Raw genomic sequence first — 19,638 nt, 5'->3', positions numbered from 1 at the left:
AACTACACCCATTCACTTCAAGAGGATTACTCATATGCTTAAAGTAAAGCAGGTGCTTACGTGCTTTGCTGGATTATGGCCAAAGTGCCCAGCACTGTGAAGAACCCCTAGGAAAACTCTCAACATAATCAAGTAGTTTGCTTAAGAATAATATAGGCAGCTACTTAAAATATTAAATTGCATCTTACATACTTTATGCTAAATAACTTGTTTATTAAATTTATCTAAAAAAAACAAAAAACCCGAGGAGTCCTTGTGGCACCTTAGAGACTAACAAATTTATTTGGGCATAAGCTTTCGTGGGCTAAAAACCACTTCATCAGATGCCTGGAGTGGAAAATACAGGAGACAGGTATAAATACACAGAACATGAAAAGATGGGAGATGCCTTAAAGAGTGTTAATGAGGCCAGTTCAGTTAGGGTGGATGTGGCCCTTTTCCAACAGTTAACAAGGGGTGAATATCAACAGAGGGAAAATTATTTTTTGTAGTGACCCAGTCACTCCCAGGCTTTATTCAGGCCTAATTTGATGGTGTCAAGTTTGCAAATTAATTCCAGTTCTGCAGTTTCTCGTTGAAGTCCGTTTTTGAAGTTTTTTTGTTGAAGAATGGCCACTTCTAAGTCTGTTACTGAGTGTCCAGGGAGATTGAAGTGTTCTCCTACTGGTTTTTTTAATGTTATAATTCTTGATGTCTGATTTGTGTCCATTTATTCGTTTGCGTAGAGACTGTCCAGTTTGTCCAATGTACATGGCAGAGGGGCAAGGCTGGCACATGATGGCATATATCTGAACAACCTCAATGCTGACAAACATACAATGCTTATGGAACAATACACACTCCTAGGTTTGCTGCATGTATCTAATATAAATATATCTATCACATGTAGTATAACTTCTCTAAGATGAGGTTCTACTCTGAAAAGCATTTTTATTGTGTTTCAGAGATTTCAGGATCAAATGTGTTCAATTTACAGGTAAAACATATGCCAGTTCTGCAAACTGAGCCTGGGATCTAAAAGTCAAGCTGGATTCTTTCCATTTCATGCATTGCCATTAGTAATCAAATCTGTTAGTCCTTAATGTGCCACCAGACTCCTTGTTGTTTTTATCAGTAATAAAAGTTAATTTACACCTGTACAGACTTCAGTGGGGTAGTACAGGTGTAATTTATTAGAATTTAGGGCTTGTCAACACACAAAAGTTGTACCAATGTAGCTAAGTCCATTTAGAAACCAATACACTGAGTCCAGTTGGGGTAAATTTCTTGTGTGGACACTTTTATTTCAGCCCTATTTTGATTTAGTTTAATTTTTAATAGCCTAATCCAGCATAAAATTATCCATGCAAGAGAATGGTTTGGACCAATTTAACCTAATTGGTTTCTAAACCAGTTTAGTTAAATTGGTGCTCAAACAATGGATAGACCATCCCCTTGAAAACAATTCTGTTCATGATGCACATAATAAAATAGAATCATGCTCATTCTATCATAATTGAATTGGCTCTGCAGGGCTAATGGGAGTAAAAAACAGCAAAAATTTATGTTTTGTTGCTAACGTCAGCAGTAATTACTCTGAATTCACAAATGGAGCTGTTCTGTTGAGGAGGAGGAAGGAGCAGTTGTTACATTTGCATTCAGCAAAGAATCATGTTTTAAAACAGTGGTTACCAACCAGTTGATCACGATTGACTGGTCGATCCTGGAGCCTCTGACAGTCGATCATGAACTCCGGCCGCTAAAAGTCCAACAGCGCAGCAGGGCTAAGTTAGGCGCCCTGGCCCGGTGCCGCTCCTGGTAGCGGCTGGCATGTTCCTGCGGCAGCGCAGCCCCTGGGGTGGACAAGGGGGTCTCTGCATGTTGTTCCTGTCTGCAGACACCGCCCCCACAGCTCCCATTGGCCGGGAAAGGGGAGCTATGGCTAATGGGAGCTGTGGGGGCGGTGCCTTGAGCCAGGGGCCGCAGCGATGTCCTGGCCGCTTCCAGGAGCAATGCAGGTTGAGGGCAGGCTGGGAGCCTACCTTAGCTCCGCTGCACTGCTGTCTGGGAGCTGCCTGAGGTAAGCGCTGCCTGGCAGGACCCTGCATCCCAACCACCTGCCTCAGCCCTGAGCCCCCTTCCAGAGCCAGCACCCCAAACACCCTCCTGCACCCTAACCCCCAGCCCGGAGCCCCTTCCTGCACCCAAACTCCCTTCCAGAGCTTTCACCCCTCACCCCTTCCTGCACCCCAACCCCCTGCTCAAGGCTCAGCCCAGAGCCCCCTCCCACACTCCAAACTCCTCAGCCTCAGCCCAGAGCCAGCACCCCAAAACAATGCCCCAGCCCGGTGAAAGCGAGTGAGGGTGGAGGAGAGCGAGTGGTGGAGGGGAGGGGACTGGAGTGAGCAGGGCAGGGCCTTGGGGAAGGGGCGGGATTCTGGATTGCACTTAAATTCCAAAAGTGATCTTGTGTGTAAAAAGGTTGGAGGCCACTGCTTTAAAGTGTCAATAGTCCAGTTAAAGATGGTTGCTGTGTAGTGGTTGAAGCAGTCCATACTTGCAGTGATGTAGTTAAAACACAGATGGACAGATATGTTAATATCCAACCTGATTATCTGTGAGTAATTTGATCATCTGATATCTAACTGGCTAAATCTAGTATCTGAAAGACACATGAATTCTTGTGACTGTATGCAAAGACATTACCTATAGATTTTTCAGCAAACATTAGTACTGTTGACTGACCCCTTTCACGCTGCAAGCCTCTGAGTATGTCTCCCCCGCCACACAAATTAAAACACATTTATTAAAACACTATTAATAAAAGCGAAGTAGGGTTTGGGGGTGGAGGCTAACAGCTCGCCAGCCCCACGTAATAACCTCACGACTCCCTGAGGGGTCACGACCCCCAGTTTGAGAACCCCATTCTAGTCTGACCTCCTGTATAAATCACCTAGGCCATAGAATAGTATTTCCTGCATCGAGGCCAATTACTGCTGGTAGAGCTAGCTATTTCTAAACGACTGGCTGAAATTGCAGCTTTGATTGTTTCATCAGCATTCATCAGGTAGAGAGGAGATAACAGAAGAACATCAAGAACAAAAAAATTGCTCCTTAATTGAACTGTGAAGGAGGTCGTGACCTTCAGTGCTTTCTTTTATGACAAGTTTAGTAAACTATGAGCCTGATTCTGAGCTCACTTACAGGTCTATTACCCAGTTTCACTGAACTTAGTTCTGATTTACATTGGCTATCAGTATGTTGACCGTGGCCCCTTATACGTTTTAAGTATTCTTTCCAGTTGTGTATAAATGGGGGCATGGGTGAAAATGGCTAATGCCATAATCTTTTCTTGCACATATTGAGTAAAAAATTTTAAACTGGCACCTAAGTTGCACCTGCAAAAAATATAGATGTATACAATAAAGTAAGTGCACTTAGAATCTGCATTGGCATGCTCAGAATGGTATCATGGCATAGAAACAGGTGCTTGTGTGTGCTAGATTTCAAAAGTGCTCAGCAACCACAGTTGGGGTCAGATTTTCAACAGGGTTCTGCTCCCATTTAGGCTTCTAAATAAAGGTTAATTTCAAGTGCTCGGCACCCAAATATCTCCCACTGTGACACACACAGCCAGATTTTCAAAAAAGTGTAACACTCAACGTGCTAGCTCACCATCAGAGCTCAGCTCTTATCTAGGCGTCAACATAAGTGACCAGATTTTCAAAACCAGTTTGGGTGCTGAGCTGTTTTGAAAATCTGGCTTCAATTGTGGGTGCTGAGCACTTGAAAAAAGGCCCAGCCCCAGGGTTGACACCTCCAGCATGCAGAAAAACCAGCTGCTGGCCACCCCCACCAACAAAGAGTCCTAGTGTCAGCTATGGCTAATTTCCCCGCAAGAGTCCCTGTCTCCCCTCCCATTTGTTATCCCTGCCCGCCAGTGAGCCTCGGGTCCACTTCCAGCCGCCAGTGCTAAGGAACCATAACAGTTTCAGCTGGTTGAGGACCTGGCCCAGAGAGGGAGACCCAGGTGCTGTCCATGTACCTACCATGTGACGTTCATAGCAGCTACAAGCCTGCTGTCAGGGGCGGCTCCAGGCCCCAGCACGCCAAGCGCGTGCTTGGGGCGGCATGCCACGGGGGACGCTCTGCCGGTCGCCGGGAGGGCAGCAGGCAGGCAGCCTTCGGCGGCATGCCTGTGGAGGGTCCGCCGGTCCCACGACTCCGGTGGACCTCCCGCAGGTGTGCCTGCGGAGGGTCCGCTGGTCCCGCGGCTCCACCCAGCGGACCCTCGGCAGGCATGCCTGCGGGAGGTCCACCGGAGCCGCGGGACCGGCAACTGGCAGAGCTCCCCCCGCGGCATGCTGCCGTGCTTGGGGTGGCGAAATGTCTAGAGCCGCCCCTGCCTGCTGTGTGGACGCACAGTTTACAGGGAACGTAGGTCCAAAGTGGGGGGGAAAAGAGGTCATTAAAGCTTTTCACCAGAAAGTGGCAAAGCAGAACAAAAACTGGTAATCGTATCCAAAGCTGTGTTATTTTGAACATGGGCCCTGGGTATATGCATATGCAGGTTTTTCTCACACAAATACTGTTTGTGCATGCTTTGAAAATTTTGCCCATTTCAATTTATTGACAATATTACCTGATAGAAAGTGCTGGGAACTCTTTGGTGTTTATGTGTATTGTAGTAAAACATAACATAAATAGAATACCAGTGTCCAATAAAGTGTTTTGCTGGAGATATGCAACTCCTAGAAGATGTACAGGAAAAGGACCTGATCTCTTTAAAAAGCAGGTTATTACATTCATCAACTTCAGTGTTAACTGCCATTTTTAATACAGTTTCTTCTCTTCACCCTAAAAGCTTTTTTTTATAGAACAAATTTATGGTATTCAAAAAAGTTTTTCAATTTCTTACTGTAATGTTTGTGACCACGTTTATTATTCTACAGAACTTATACTTTTCAAGGACCCTTTTTCATCTGATATTTCATATATTGCTCTTGTCTTCTTCAAATAAATCAAGGGGGTTTGAGAATGTGTTTAAGTTCAGAAAGAATTAAGAAAGCTCACTGGATTAAGCTATAGCTCAAACAGTGTTTCCCTGATTAGCTCAATTTAACACTGTACAGATGAAAAGAGAGAGTAAATAATTTACAGACTGACTAAATAGGACAGTAATGCTGGATTCCACACACACCAGCCCCTGTTGCAGCCTTGCGTAATGATTTCATACCTGTGTCAACTAATAGAAATAATAGTCTTCTGTTTTTTCTTCCCTTCCCAACACACCCTGATTTCACTGAGCATAGAGATTTGTTTTGTATTGTGAATAACCTGCCTCAGTGGTTTTAAACCAGTTTCCCTTTGAGAGAATCTGTCTGGAAGAGTGCCACATTATTGTTTTATAGTGGTTCTGTGTTTCTGCTGTTCTGGGCTGCTTTTTTTCCAGGTGGTTTGCCAGTAGCCAAAGGTTACTGATAAGTCATCAGCCTGAGTGAATTCCCATTCAGTTGCCCATTGATGTATGTAGCTTACTGGCTGATTTGATGTTATCCATAGAGTCCTTGTGAAAAGTAGAAACACTCTCTCTCTAAATAGTATAATATTACTTAGACAATTACTGGCTGGCACAGGTCAAAGCAGAGACAGGTGCCATTCATCTCCTTTGTTACTTCACTAGACAGTATGAAGCAAATGCGCTCATTTTTTTATTCACACAGATCTGTTTTATCTATGTCCTTCAGATAGGAGAAAATCAGTCGTAACTACTTGAAACCATTAAAGATTACATTGCATTTTTTTCTGGAGTAAGGTGTTATACTCCGTTCTAGCCGAGTTGTAATTTAGATACTGTAATTACATTCAGTCTACATAAAACTCCCCCTGCAGTTTCAGTTGTGTATGGGTTTCTTTACTTCTCCTACAGCTGTGTACAGTTAGCCTTCTGCTCTGTTCCAGCAAAAGGGGGCTAAATTTCAGTAACAAGTGAATGATTCCTGTGAGCCAACTGTGTGCATATAATTGCTTATATGTAATTATTAGATAGTAGCAATATCCATGTAATAAACTGCACATAGACTCCTTTCATGGCCTCGCCTACACTCTGCACACTAATTTATCTCCACAGGGACAGTGATTAAATTTCTGAACATCACAGCAGCTTCAAACAGCTAAGAAAAGCAAAAACGTGCCAGAGAAATATTTTCATCTTTTCCGCTCAGTATAGTTTGAGTTTTAGGTTAGCCATATTCAGCCCTATACTTGTGACAAGTTTCTGGTCTCATTTCTTGCTTCCCTGCAGGGCTAGAAATTGCTGCTGTATGGTACCAGCTTTTCATTAGGAGAAGCAGCACTTGCTTTTAAGCATTGAAGAACCTGAGATACTGGACCTTAATACTGTGACTTATTATGTATACTACAGCTATTTTAGATAATCTGTTTAGCTTTCTACCATTTGCTAATTTCAAATTTTGTCTGTTTCCAAATCCTGTAGAGGGTTAGGTCATGATAATGAAGGCACTAGGCTTTACAATGCATGGATATGGAAAAAATGTGACATACCCAGAATATATGATGGCTTTAGTGGCTCTCATTTGGGATGATTCCTTTAGCTGACACTGATATTATGCTGACAGGCAGTTTAGAATTTCTTATGGAAGGCTTTATTTCAATTTTGTTTTTAATTACAAAGCTTTGCTGCCTCAGCAGACATCTGCCATCCAGAAATCAGTAATTTTTTTTATTAAGAAAGCATTGAATGTGTACTAACAAAAGTATATAAAATATCGGCCCAAACCAAAATTCCAATTCCAAGCACTCCCCCACACTTGAATAGAACAGGGTAGAGTGTGGGTAGGAGGAAAGGAGGTGGACATCTTAGTCATAATCCAAATTTCATGTCTGGTTCCTATCTCTGTAACAGGCCAAATCAAACCCCTAAACCTGAACACCCCAGAATTTGGGGAGTTTTCGAATCTGAATTACGAGGCTCAGGCTTGTTTTTTTAGTTTGTAAGATCTTTACCAATGGGTCCCTGTCTACCCACGTGCAGTACAGCATCTGAGTGGGATATATGGGCATGGCTGTAATACAGTACAGATACTTAACAATAGTTAAATGAGAAATGTGGCCACCGTCTATAGGGTATGTGGCCAAGTAACTATGTTTGCTTTATAATTTAATAATTTGTGTTATATAAGTACTGATTAACCCTTTTACTGCACCCTGTAAATTGTGGACTTAATTGCTTTTTTTTCCCCATGAGACAGTGACTATTAGTTACTTAACTTTAAATATGCATTCTCTTATTCTTCCTTTTGCTAACCATGCTTATGTGAAATTGTCAAATTAGACAGGGAATTGCATGGCTTACATATCTTCTCATTCACTGTCCAAAATACTGTCTGAAACTGATCCCATTTCGCAGCTTGATCTGTCTGCCTGTGGGTTTTGTAGTGCACCTGTCACTGGTTTATACAGCAAGCCTGTGATTGCGTGTTCGTGTTTGTTCCCTAGCATTCATCTCCCTAGTGAGCTTGTTTAAACAACAGAAGTGCTCTTACAATGACAAGTTTGAATTCAAGTCTTGATATTAAGCAAGCCTGGGGTTGTTTTTTTAACCATTGGACTTCCTTCTGGTTGACACTCCTTGTTGCAAATTCCTGTCCTGCGATTTAGCACTTCAGAAATATTAGCTACTAGAAGAAACACTCTCACTTTTTTTCCACCTTGGAAAAAACTGTCCCACCAGGTATTTGGGATCAAAATATCACAAGTAGTTGTACCACAAAAATAGGAAAAGAGCAAAACTAATGATTAGGACTTTTTTCGTTAGTCCATTAATACAAGTGAGAATGATGGGCCTGATCCAAACCTCACTGAAGTCAGTAGGAATCTTTGCACTGACTTCACTGGTTGGATCAGGTCCTACGTATGCCCTGGAAGGAAAGAATAGACTCTTTTGCAGACTGTGGGCCCTATACGATAATATGAAAAACAGCTTTGTATCTAGAAAACCATAGTAATGTTCTGGGTTTGAGTGAAGGATTTCCTGTCTTTGTCATTCATCCACTAGTGTGCAACCTTCTCCCTCAAAGCCCATCTTCCTAGTGGTCTTTTTTGGCAGAGAAGAGCAAGGTGGGATTCTCTTTGGCCCCCACTGACACAGCTCCTGGAATGGCCAGGAGAGCGACATGATGCTCTCCTGCACTGACTGAACACTCAGCCCCAGTTAGGCTGGGCAGAGAGTGCCAGGTTTTTCAGTATTTTTAAACACCTTTTTAATATTCAAATGTGGTAGCAAACATAAAAGCCAAATGCCTTTTTAGACCCTACCGGTTGCCATATCACAAGTTGCCAGGTTCTTGAAAGTGATTGGGAAGAACAATGAGGAACAAAGTCCATTTGCTTGTTATGTTGCAGACTTTTGAAGGGCTCAGTCAGCTCTGACATTTAGAGAGCAGCTGCTACAGATTGCAGGTTTAGCATTGTTTTGTTGTAGTTTCAGCAAAGGAGTGGCAGCAGCTTACCTCATTTCCAGTAATGAAGTGCCTGGGGCTTTTTTATGACTTGCACTCTGCCTGGATTTGCTCAGTATGTGCCATGTGACTCCAGGAAACTAAGGCTATGTATTGACTTGTTAAAACAACGTTGTCTTTTTCTTCTTCTGTTTCTTTTTACAATTTCAGCATATGACTTCTCGATTCTTTGCTCCTCTCGAGAACAATGCTGTGTTTAACTAGATGCAGGCATTTTCCTCACAAGGTGAACTGTTTTCCCCATTGGATGCATTGAGCAGTGGAATAAAATACTTCTAAACCAGATGCTTACCTGCTATTAGGAAGTGTCCAGATTGCTGGTAGATTCCACCATATAGTAGATATTGGCTTCTTTTTTTAGGGTTGAGGTGACCAGTGATGAGGCAACTAGTGTTATTGTTGCTTCTGTTCTATTTTGGAGGATCTTACCCCATTTGAGACCTCTCCTCAAGGTTTTTCATGGTTTCCCCATCTGTTAAATAGGGGAAATTACATGTACCTTGCTGGGGTGTTATGAGGATTAATTATTTAATGGACCAAATTCACTCCATACAGGGAAGTGCAAATTGCTGTGCCTCCAGGGGGGGATCATCCAAAGTACTGCCACTAACACTCCAAGGACATTCTCCTGGCCATTAATCAGCTCAATCACTTCTGGTGCAGATGCGTTTCATCAGTATACAAACCACATTCTCCATTGTTCTTTTTAAGTCCATCTGCATGTGCTTCATCAACAGCAGTTAACTCTCCTGAATATCAGTAGGTTTTGCATCATAAATGCCATGCTGCTTTTGGCTGCTCCAGAACTGGTCAAGAGTTGTACAATATTCAGTCCTGTTCAGAAATTGTTACCTTTTCTTTAGCACCACCAACTTGTCCTTTCATGGGCTGCTTAAACCAGGCCTTAGTTCACATAGGAGATTACTAAATGCACTGTTTTTAAAATATTAGGAGCTTGTTTTTATTCATTCCCCCCCACACTAGTTCCATCCCACAAAGAATTTGTTGTTTCTGGCGGATACATCACAAATCAGGGCTTGTCTTCACTGCGGGGGTAAGTCGACCTAAGTTACACTACTCCAGCTCTGTGAATAAGCTCCACTCCAGCTGGAGTCAACATAGCTTAGGTCGACTTACCCCAGTATCTTCACTGCGCTGCTTCGATGGGAGATGCTCTCTGGGTCGACTTCCCTTGCTCTTCTCGGAGAGCTGGATGGCGTTGACCAGAGAACGTTCTGCCATCGATTTAGCATGTCTTCACTAATTCCACTGTATCGATCCCTGGTGCATCGATTGCAGCAGCGTTGAACTCCCCCGCAGTATCAGAAATACTGGAATCCGTTAAAAAAAAATCCATGTGTGATTTCATGACCTGGTGATGCCTTTTACTCCACAGCAAAGAAAATGCCTTCATACAGCCATCAAAAAGATATGAGTTGTGTGGATCTGGGTTAGCCAAGTTAATGTCATAATGGCTTCTGGCTCAACAAGCACATAGTGCAGACAGGCAGCAGAACAGTTGTAGTACAGTTACCTTTTATGTGGGTGGCACAGATGTCTGCCAGTTAAGAGGCTCTGATAAGTTATTTCTTGTCTTGTGATTGTTGTTAATAAGAATGTATATGAACATGTTTGAATCTGAACTATGCACAGATTAGTGCCTGTATTTATTTTCTTTAAAATAAAATATTGCTTCATTGGGTTTTGGTTCCTAATAAGTTTTTTTCTCATTTTAGAGCATTCCAGGATTTCACTAATACAGAGCAGCCAAATGGCCTTTGAGGATAGATTTTTATTTATTTCTTTAATTTTGTATGCACAGGCCAAAATTCTCAAACCTGGGGGAACCTAAAGTTACGCTTCCAAATTCATATTCAGACACCTGAATAAAAGTGGTCTGACCTTCTGAAAAGCAGGGCCCCACAATCCCAATGAACCATGGTCTTTCCTTATAGGTCCCAATACAGCAAAGACTGATAGAACTACTCACAGTGTGTAAAATTAAAGAAGTGCATAAATCTTTGCAAAATTGGGGCTGTCATTAGCACAGGAGAAATCTGTGATAACGGTTGGCAATATGTTTTTTTTAAAGTGGCTTCTACAGTTATTTTTCATGTTTAATAAATATTTCAAAGAGACCTGAGGACCTCTGGCAAAGAATGAGACAGCTTTTGTTTTCAGATGCATAGACATAGATTTTCATATGATTAGTGGTAACAGACTTTAACTTAGGATGCTCTTTGATTTTCTTAGGCCATGCCTATACTACAGGGACTGTAGTGGCATTGCTGTGGCTCCATAGCTATGCTGACATAATCCCATAGCATGGATGCAGCCTATAGCTATGGAAAGAGTTTTTCCATCTCCCTGAGAAACAGTAGCTAGGTCGACAGAAGCATTCTTCTGTTGACCTTGCTTCCTCTATGCCTGGAGTTAGGTTGGCATAGCTATAGCGCTCAGGGGTGTGAAAAATTCACACCCCTGAGTAGTGTAGCTGTGTTGACCTAAAGTTTAAATGCAGACCAAGCCTCAAATGCAGTAGCTGCAGCTCCCGTCTTCACTGCCCAAAGAACTGTTTAAAACTTCGGCCTAAACATGGGTCTAACGTAGTATACTGATACCGCTGTGATAAGTACAGTAAGAATACCTAGAGAGAGAGAAAACCTGGCTTCAGTAAAACTTTGCATATAATACAGTTTAGCCAGAGTGAGTGTCTGGGGGCCAATCTCTGTTAATCTTGTTTAAAAACCATGCCATTTTGAAGGAAGCCCCATTGCTTGACTCATTTAAAAACTGGACTGACACAAATTAATAGAAAAATCCAGTGAAGGAAATAATAAACTGGCAGAGGAGGGACTAGATGTCAGTGTCTTTTCCAACCCCTGTATTGATAATCATGTGATTCACATCTGAATGAGTAGAAGTATTAAGTAGGGTAAATGCAGCTCTCTAACTGGAGCCTACTGTGGCTTGTTGATGTACAGGGCCCTCCTCACCTTCTCTCCTCCCCACCCACATACAGATTGACCTTTGCATGGTTGGAATCCATTCTTTTCCCCATTGGTTTGCTGCTAAAATGTGAAAACCGAAATGTAAGTCAGAATCTTTCTTACTCTTTCCAGTGTCATCCTGCATTACCACGTATAAGAAGACACCACCTCCTGTTCCACCAAGAACCACCACAAAACCTTTTATTTCCATCACAGCCCAAAGCAGCACAGAGTCTGCCCAAGATGCATACATGGATGGGCAGGGACAAAGGGGCGATATCATCAGTCAGTCTGGACTTAGTAACTCTACAGAAAGCTTGGACAGTATGAAGGCCCTAACTGCTGCTATTGAGGCTGCTAACGCACAGATCCATGGCCCTGCAAGTCAGCATGTAGGAAACAATAATGCAACTGTCACCACAACCACCACCATTGCCACCGTTGGTGTAGAAGACAGAAAGAAGGATCACTTCAAGAAAAACAGATGTTTATCCATTGGAATACAGGTAAAGTATAGTAGCAGATAAGTGTCTGTTTTTGTTGGTGTGGGTTTCTATATTACTTATGGAGTGGTCCATTTTTTTCTCTTTTGAATCCCTTTTTTGGTTAGCTACCCATTTCTGTCAGGTGACTGTAGAGATTTCAGTAGTATTTAATTATTCTCTGTGGCTGGGGATGTTTTCCTAATTAATTTTAAATATGTCAAATGTAAGGATTTCTTGAGTCTTTTTGCTGCTTATTATTCAGCTCTGTTAAATTGCACACATGAGCACAGACTAATCATATCACAGCAGGGGTCAATGATATCATTGAAAGAGAATCTGTAAAACAATGATTTACACTACACTATCACCAGAAAAATATTTTCAGCCAGCGTAGCTGAATTGTCACTGCTTATTCATGCATTTGGAAACAACTGTTAGTCATTTGAATGAGGCAGCATTGTTCTACTTAGCTGTTATCTCAGCCTCAAGAGCACAGGATAAGATCCCTCTGATTTGCCCTTGTTTAAAATAAATTAAACTTTGTTACCTCTAGTGAAATGTAACAAGAAAACTAATCCAACCACACTCAGTTGAAGCTTAGGGGAAAGAGAAATGTAAATAAGCTATATATTTCCATTTTAGATTTGATCTAACTTTTTTATTAATCTCTCTCATGCATCCCTTAAAATAATGACTGTAGAAGTATGACATTCATAATCACTATCTACTTTTTCATTCATACTGTTAGAACAAGACAGTCTGGGTTGGAGTCAACTAAGACTCAACTCTGGTTTTTGCAGGGAAAATAAATCGCAAGCAAATAGGGCAGTGTCCTCAAACTGACCAAGCCTCCTCCCCCTGGAAAAAGTGGTTAGTCTTTTCCTAAAGATGAAGTTTGAACATGAATGGTCTCCCACAGATTTCCAGTATGTTGGTCTTATTAGGTATATCTAATTACTATGGGCAAGACTGAGACTTTAGGCTGCGTGTGGTGTGGAATTGGGAGCAGCCCATGGATCGAATTGTTTCAGAAGCCGTGTCTACACTACTGGTGCTATAGTGGCACACTTCAGCATTGCAGCTATGCCACCGTAGTGTAGACGCTTCCTACAGTGACAGAAGAGGTTTTTCTGTTGATCATAGAAATCATAGAATCATAGCACTGGAAGGGACCTCAAGAGGTCATCTAGTCCAGTCCCCTGCACTCAAGGCAGGACTAAGTATTATCTATAGTCCATCCCTGACAGGTATTTGTTAAACCTGCTCTTAAAAATCCCCAATGATGGAGATTCCACAATCTCCCTAGGCAATTTATTCCAGTGCTTAACCACTCTGACAGGAATTTTTTCCTATGTCCAACCTAAACCACCCTTGTTGCAATTTAAGTCCATTGCTTCTTGCCCTATCTTCAGAGGTTAAGAAGAACAATTGGGTCTGCCATGGGCAGTACTTCCAGTGGTGCCTCGTCTCTCAGGGTTCACATTGCTTGTGGATCTGCCATGGCTGCTGGGTGGCAGCATGGAAGCATCAGTCACCCAGACTGCACACTCAGGCTTTAGTTCACCAGATCTTTACATCATTCCCGCTTCAGGTCCCCTGGGTCATCGATGCTAGGCCAGGCTTATCTGGGTGTTCCCTGTGAAAACTCTCAACCTGTTCTGGGGTGCAGACCTTACTAGCAAGCTCCCAGGACTGTCCCAGTCTATGAGGTACCACAACCTGCCTAATTTCAATCTGGAATCCAATATGGCATGGACTTCACATTCTTCATGGTCTTGAAACGGAACTGGCAGGACGGTGGCTGCATCTGGTTGGGGAATGGGTTTTCCATGTATGGCTTTAGGAGGGAAATATGAAAGACAGGGTGCAGGTTGAGAGACCTAGGTAAGTGGAGCCTGAAAGTAACAGGATTGATTTTCTGACAAATTTGATAAGGAATTGATGGTCTAGTTTGTGAGATGGCCTGTTTGTGTAGAGATTTTTGACAGCTAGCCAAAGCTTTTGGCCTACTGGAAAGGTTGGTGCTTCCTGTCTTTGGTGCTTTATGTGCCATTTTAGGCTGCCTTAGCATCCTCAAGGTGGCCCTTTACCTCTTTCTGACAGTGGCGAATCTGCCGAACCAAGTCTGCCCCAGCCAAGTTCAGGGAGGCTGTCAGTAGCACGGGGTAGAATTGGAGGGGGAACCCATGGGCACAGTTTAGGGCAACTGTGCCTGTTTGTCCCCTCATGGGTTCAGCAGGAGTACCCACTCTTGGCTTTCAGATCCCCAGTTGTTGCCTCTCTTGGATGGAGACATGTGACCGAGGTATATCCAGGCTGGATAGTTACCTTGTCTTCACTGTATAATTCCCTGCAAAGACAGTTTGCCCAAGGATACCTGTGTGCTTTCTCCTGAGAAACAAATACAGTGCGGTTACTACAGCTGTAAGTTACCCCACAGCTCTTTCTAGGCAAGCCTACTTTTTTCTTAAGGTACAAAGCATTACAGAGAAAACGTATTAAAAAAATAAAAGGGCCTAAACCCATTCTAATAAGTTTACCAGAGACCATTCCAGCTCTCACATGGTCTCTGGCAAGTGTTCTTTTTTAATACCCTACCCTAGGGAATTCCTTGTGGTTAAAAATTCATCATAGCTTCAGCTCAGAATAGGCACACTCATAACATGTTCAGTTTCCTTTTTTGTACAGTGCAGGAGTCTTTGAACTGGAGTTTCCAGAAGCAGTTAGTTTACAAAAGGTCTCTCTCCCCAAGCCATATCTTAGAAAAGTTTCGCTTCACAGGGAGAGAATTTGCATTCCCTTCATCTCAAGGTATTTCCTAAGAAAACCCACTTCACCCATATTGTTCCAAAATGACCTTTGAACTTCCAGAAATTGCATTAATCTTGTCTTTGTACTAAAGAAGTTCCATACAATCTTACAATAGTAAATAAACATTTGCATTTGTAATACAATGAACTCCAAAGATATTAAGCCTAGTTCAATAAGGTTTAACTTCATTCAATAAAGTTTAATTTAATTCTATAAAGTTCAGGATTTTACAGGATAATGTCAATCCATCACACCTGTAATTGCAAAAAAAAGAGGCTCTGCCCAGTGGAGGCATGGTCGGTGTTGTATGCAAATTCAGCATAGAAGCAGGAGGTGGACCAGTCCTCTTGGTGACAGTTAACTAAACATCAGAGATTTTGCTATAATAATTAATTCACCTTCACTGTTTGGCCAGCTGTCTGGGGATGATACGCAGAGGAGTGGACATTTAGTAACCGGAGGGCTTTGCACCTTAAGCACAAGATGAACTGTGGTCCTTGATCTGATTTGATGCAATCAGGAAACCCATGGAGGTGAATGACATGCACTAGTAGGAACTGAGTGGTCATCTTGGCTGAGGGCGAGTGGTCACAGGGGACGAAATGTGCCATCTTGGTCAATTGATCCCCGATCGTTCATACTGCCATGTAGCTGTTGGATTCAGGGGGTTCTACAATGAAGTCCATGGTGACAGCAGCCCAGGGCCTGGATGGGGTTTCTGGTGTCACAGGGGTGCTGTGCATCTTAGTGTGTGGTACCTTAGTATGGGTACACAGGTCACAAAAGTGACTATAAACTCCAATGCAGCCCACATTCAGGGCCACCGAAAGAAGCAGGAGGCTGGACAGTGGGTTTTGAGGCACCCAAAATGGCCTGGGTGATACAGGATCTCCAACAGCAGAACTTATATGCAACCATCAACATAAATTATTCTGTCCTGATGAAATGTTGCCTCTTGGTCCCGATTCTTGATCAGTCTGGGGGGTCCATTCTAAGGCCTTCTGGGGAGAGGATGTACCCCAAAATCTCTGGAAGTTTGGTCAAAGGTATATTCTCTAATTTTGCGTACAGGCCATGATGTCGTAGTCTCTCCAGGACAGACTAAGGTGGCATTTGTGTTGCTCATGGTTTTCTGAAAAGTCAAGCATATCATTGAGGTAGACTACTACATACTGGTCCAGAATTTCTCTGAACACATTAACAAAGTGTTCAAAGATTGCAGGTGCATTAGTTAGTCTGAATAGCACTACCAAGTATTCAAAGTGCCATAACGGGTCCAGAAGGTGGTCTCCCACTTGTACCCCATCTAGATATGCACTAGGTCCACTGTGGTGAATAATCTATACAGATTACTCATGATCCAATAGTTCTGAGATTAGACGCAGGGAATATCGGTTTTGGTTCAACACAAAGTAATCAACACCTTGCGTAAATTCAATCATAATGGACTTTCACCCTGGGCTTTTGGTCAATGGGGCAGTTATAATCCCAGTACAGAGGTAGTGTGTCTAGATTTCTTTTTTGAAAAATGTCAGCATAATATTGGTATTTATCAGGAATGTGGGAGGTCGAAGCTGGGGTGGTCCCCACTTGCCAGATGCCGCAATCTGGGATTTGTGAGGAGGGATTGAGGCTGCCTGGGTTGGGCTCCCAGATCCAACAATTCATCGCTGCCGATGCATAGGCAGATCTGTTGGCAATGCTCAGAGAAGAAGCTGAAGTAGATGGCACCAGTTAAGGAATCCCCTGAATTTTTGGCAGTTTCCATCAAGGCGTTTCAGTCGAGGCACCACAGGCCCCTGTTTGAGTGGTTGAGCCACCATTCATGCCTGGAATGTTTTTCTCTTGCGAGTGGCCCACTAATTTGCAGGGGGCCTGGACGGTAACTTCTTCTCTTGTGAGCCGCCCACTAATTTGCAGAGGGCTTGGTTTTCTCCCCAAAATTGCATCACCTGAGCACGCAGAGCATGAACCTCGGTCTGGAGACAGACAACCTGCTTCTGTGGATCTGGTGACCTGTGTGGTGTGCCAGGCAGCAGGAGGCCCATCCCTTCCATCTAACTACTGGGGCATCGTCCGTGGTGGGGATCAGAGATGGTCTGTGCAATCTGTTACAAACTGGGTTATTGGCAGTCAGGCCTACTGGTCGGAGCAGGAGTCAGGGACTGGTAAACAGAATCGAAGATTGGAACCAGACTCAGACCGAATTCAAACCCGAGTCAGAACCAGGAATTGGAACCAGATTAGCTGGATTCAAGGCAGGAGCAAAGCTGGGACAGGACTGGAACAAGGCGAGGAAACAGGGATCAAGAAGAAGGCATGGAAGCAGGAACAAGGCAGGGTCTGTCTCAGCAGCAGGTCAGGGATCGGCCTTGTTGCACACACAGCTTCCTGGGACCCCCTCCATGCTTAAATAGTGGCACATGAACCAATCAGCATCACAGGGGGTGTTGCCATTCAGGTTTTCCATGGCTGGCACATCCTGTGGCGCGTCTCCCAGGATTTACAGTGCAGTGATCTTGGCTGTGCTGTGGCCAGGGCTGGCTCCAGGCACCAGCATTCCAAGCTGGTGCTTGGGGTGGCATTCTGCAAGGGGAGGCAGTCCCTGTTGTTTTGCCCCCAAGCAGCACGCCGAATTGCCGCCGTGGACAGCTGGGGCAGTCTGTGTGCCCTTAGGGTGGCAGGTGCGTTTCCACGGTGGCGGAATTCGGCAGCAGCTTCTATGTTTAGCTGTCTGCGGCAGCTTCAGCTAAACATAGAAGCTGCCGCCGAATTGCCGCCACTGCGGAAACGTGCCTGCCGCCCTAAGGGCATACGGACTGTCCCCGCCGCCCCCAGCAGCAATTTGGTGCGCTGCTTGGGGCGGCGAAAACTGTAGAGCCAGCCCTGGCTGTGGCTGCCAGGTGGTGGCATGGAAGTGTCAGTCACCTGAAGCCTTGCACACCCAGGCTCTAGCCAACCGGGTCCTTACACTCAGGGGTGTGGTGAGTAAGGACGTGTCTACACTTACCGGATCGGCACTGCTGCAATCGATGCAGCGAATGTCGATTTAGCGGGTCTGGTGAAGACAGGCTAAATCAATGGGAGAGCACTCCACCTCCTCAAGAAGCGTAAGGGAAGTCGACAGGAGATGTTCTCCTGTCGACACAGCGCAGTGTAGCCACTGCGGTAAGTGGATCTAACTATGTTGACTTCAGTTACGTTATTCACATAACTGAAGTTGCGTAAGTTAGATCAATTTACTGTGGTAGTGTAGACCAGCCCTAAATTTCTGCAGCCCTTGAAAGGATGCAGCTTATTGCTTCCCTTGTACCCTTAGTTCCTCCCTAACCACTTGCTTGCAGGAGGAAGTCTCCAGATACCTGGACCTGTGCTCAGCACTAGACCTGAAACCAAGATCCAGATAGGCTGAGCAAGCTGGGGAGCCCTTAATTCTTCTTATTCCCCTAATCAGTCATATAAGGCAATGGCACAGTCTAACCCTGTGTCCCTCATTTCAGTGAACGACTTTACTGCAGACAAAGACCATCCTACAGGGGAAAAAATTACAAAGCTAGAAGTAAAATTATTGGAATACTAACAAAAATCTATGTGGATTACATTGGTGGAAACCTGAATTAACAACAGTATTGTAACCCTTAATCTTAAAAGGACGTCTAGGGGTCTCCCAATCCATTCTTAAAATAACTGTTGCTGTAAGTAAAATACATTTGAACTTAACACTGTATTGCAGTAGCCATTAAGGGGGAGATTTTCAAAGGCACAACTGGCAGTTGTTTGTGACTTTGAAATTTTCCCCTAAAATATTGACCTATACTGATTGCAAGTAATTGTATTCCTTATACAAAGTGTGACAGACATATTGAAAATACGGTGGGAATGTTAGTTACTTATAAACCATCACAGTGTCCAGTGAACTTGTCTGTCTCAAGCAACAGTGTTGAGATGCTCCCTTAAATGTTTTGAGAGATATTGCACCTTAAACATTTCACTGATCCGGGTCTACTACTCATGCAAATCTCAAATAATAGTAACTTTAGAGGGAAATTCAACTGTTGTCAGAAAGAAGGAAACATTTTTGTGGCAGGTCGCTTTAATTTTGATGTTGTTGCTATTGTTAACCAGACCTTTAAAGCAGAGCTATGAAATGTCAGCAGTCCTGGTATAGACAGTAGAATTTATATCTGGTTATTTCTTCAGGTTGATGACGCTGAAGAATCCACCAAACCAGGTGAAAATAAAGCAACCAGTAAGTTCCAATCCATAGGTGTTCAAGTAGAGGAGGAGAAGTCGTGAGTAAACATTCATTTGATTTTCTGAATGCTCATGTACAATATTCTCTTTCGTGCCTTAATAGAAATATCTCAAATAAAATCACACCAATGAGACCAAATATCCAAGAGCCTGGCATGCAGACAGCATCCTTTTGAGGTTTTTATCATATTTAGTATTTTAAAGAGTAGATCTGAACAAAGGTAAAGCATGTATATGTTTCCACAATTCATTATGTTCCTGTTTTACAATTACATTAAAAGTGATGAACGTTCATTTGGAATGTCATAATTTAAAAGGTATAAAAACATTTTGAAAATCTTTTCTAAAAGAATAAACAAACAAAACAATCTCACTTAAAAATAATATGAATCTTGCCATAGGAGATAATTTCTGTTGATATTATCTCTCTCAGTAAAACACTGTAGTCTGAAATCATAGGTGAATGGCAGCTGAGCACAGATGTGTGGTCTAATGGTCTGAACACATGACTGGGAATCAGGCTGGCCTGAGTTTTAGTGTTGGATTTGAGATTGATCTCGGGGGCGATTTTGACAAGTC

General features: G+C 43.2%; 1 protein-coding gene across 2 annotated transcripts in view; it reads left to right on the top strand.

The window, feature by feature from the left end:
• Positions 1-19,638, top strand: part of DLGAP1 (DLG associated protein 1) — a 271,090-nt gene that overhangs the window by 215,603 nt on the left and 35,849 nt on the right. For both annotated transcript variants that reach the window (XM_045007859.1, XM_045007860.1), the window contains exons 6-7: positions 11,642-12,015; positions 19,006-19,097. In XM_045007859.1, the coding sequence (XP_044863794.1) occupies positions 11,642-12,015; positions 19,006-19,097 (466 nt within the window). The remainder of the gene's footprint in view (positions 1-11,641; positions 12,016-19,005; positions 19,098-19,638) is intronic.

The sequence above is a fragment of the Mauremys mutica genome, chromosome 2 (assembly GCF_020497125.1).
Source record: "Mauremys mutica isolate MM-2020 ecotype Southern chromosome 2, ASM2049712v1, whole genome shotgun sequence".
Classification (NCBI taxonomy): domain Eukaryota; kingdom Metazoa; phylum Chordata; order Testudines; family Geoemydidae; genus Mauremys; species Mauremys mutica.
Note: the sequence above shows the minus strand (reverse complement) of the source record. Positions and strands in the feature narration are given on the sequence as shown.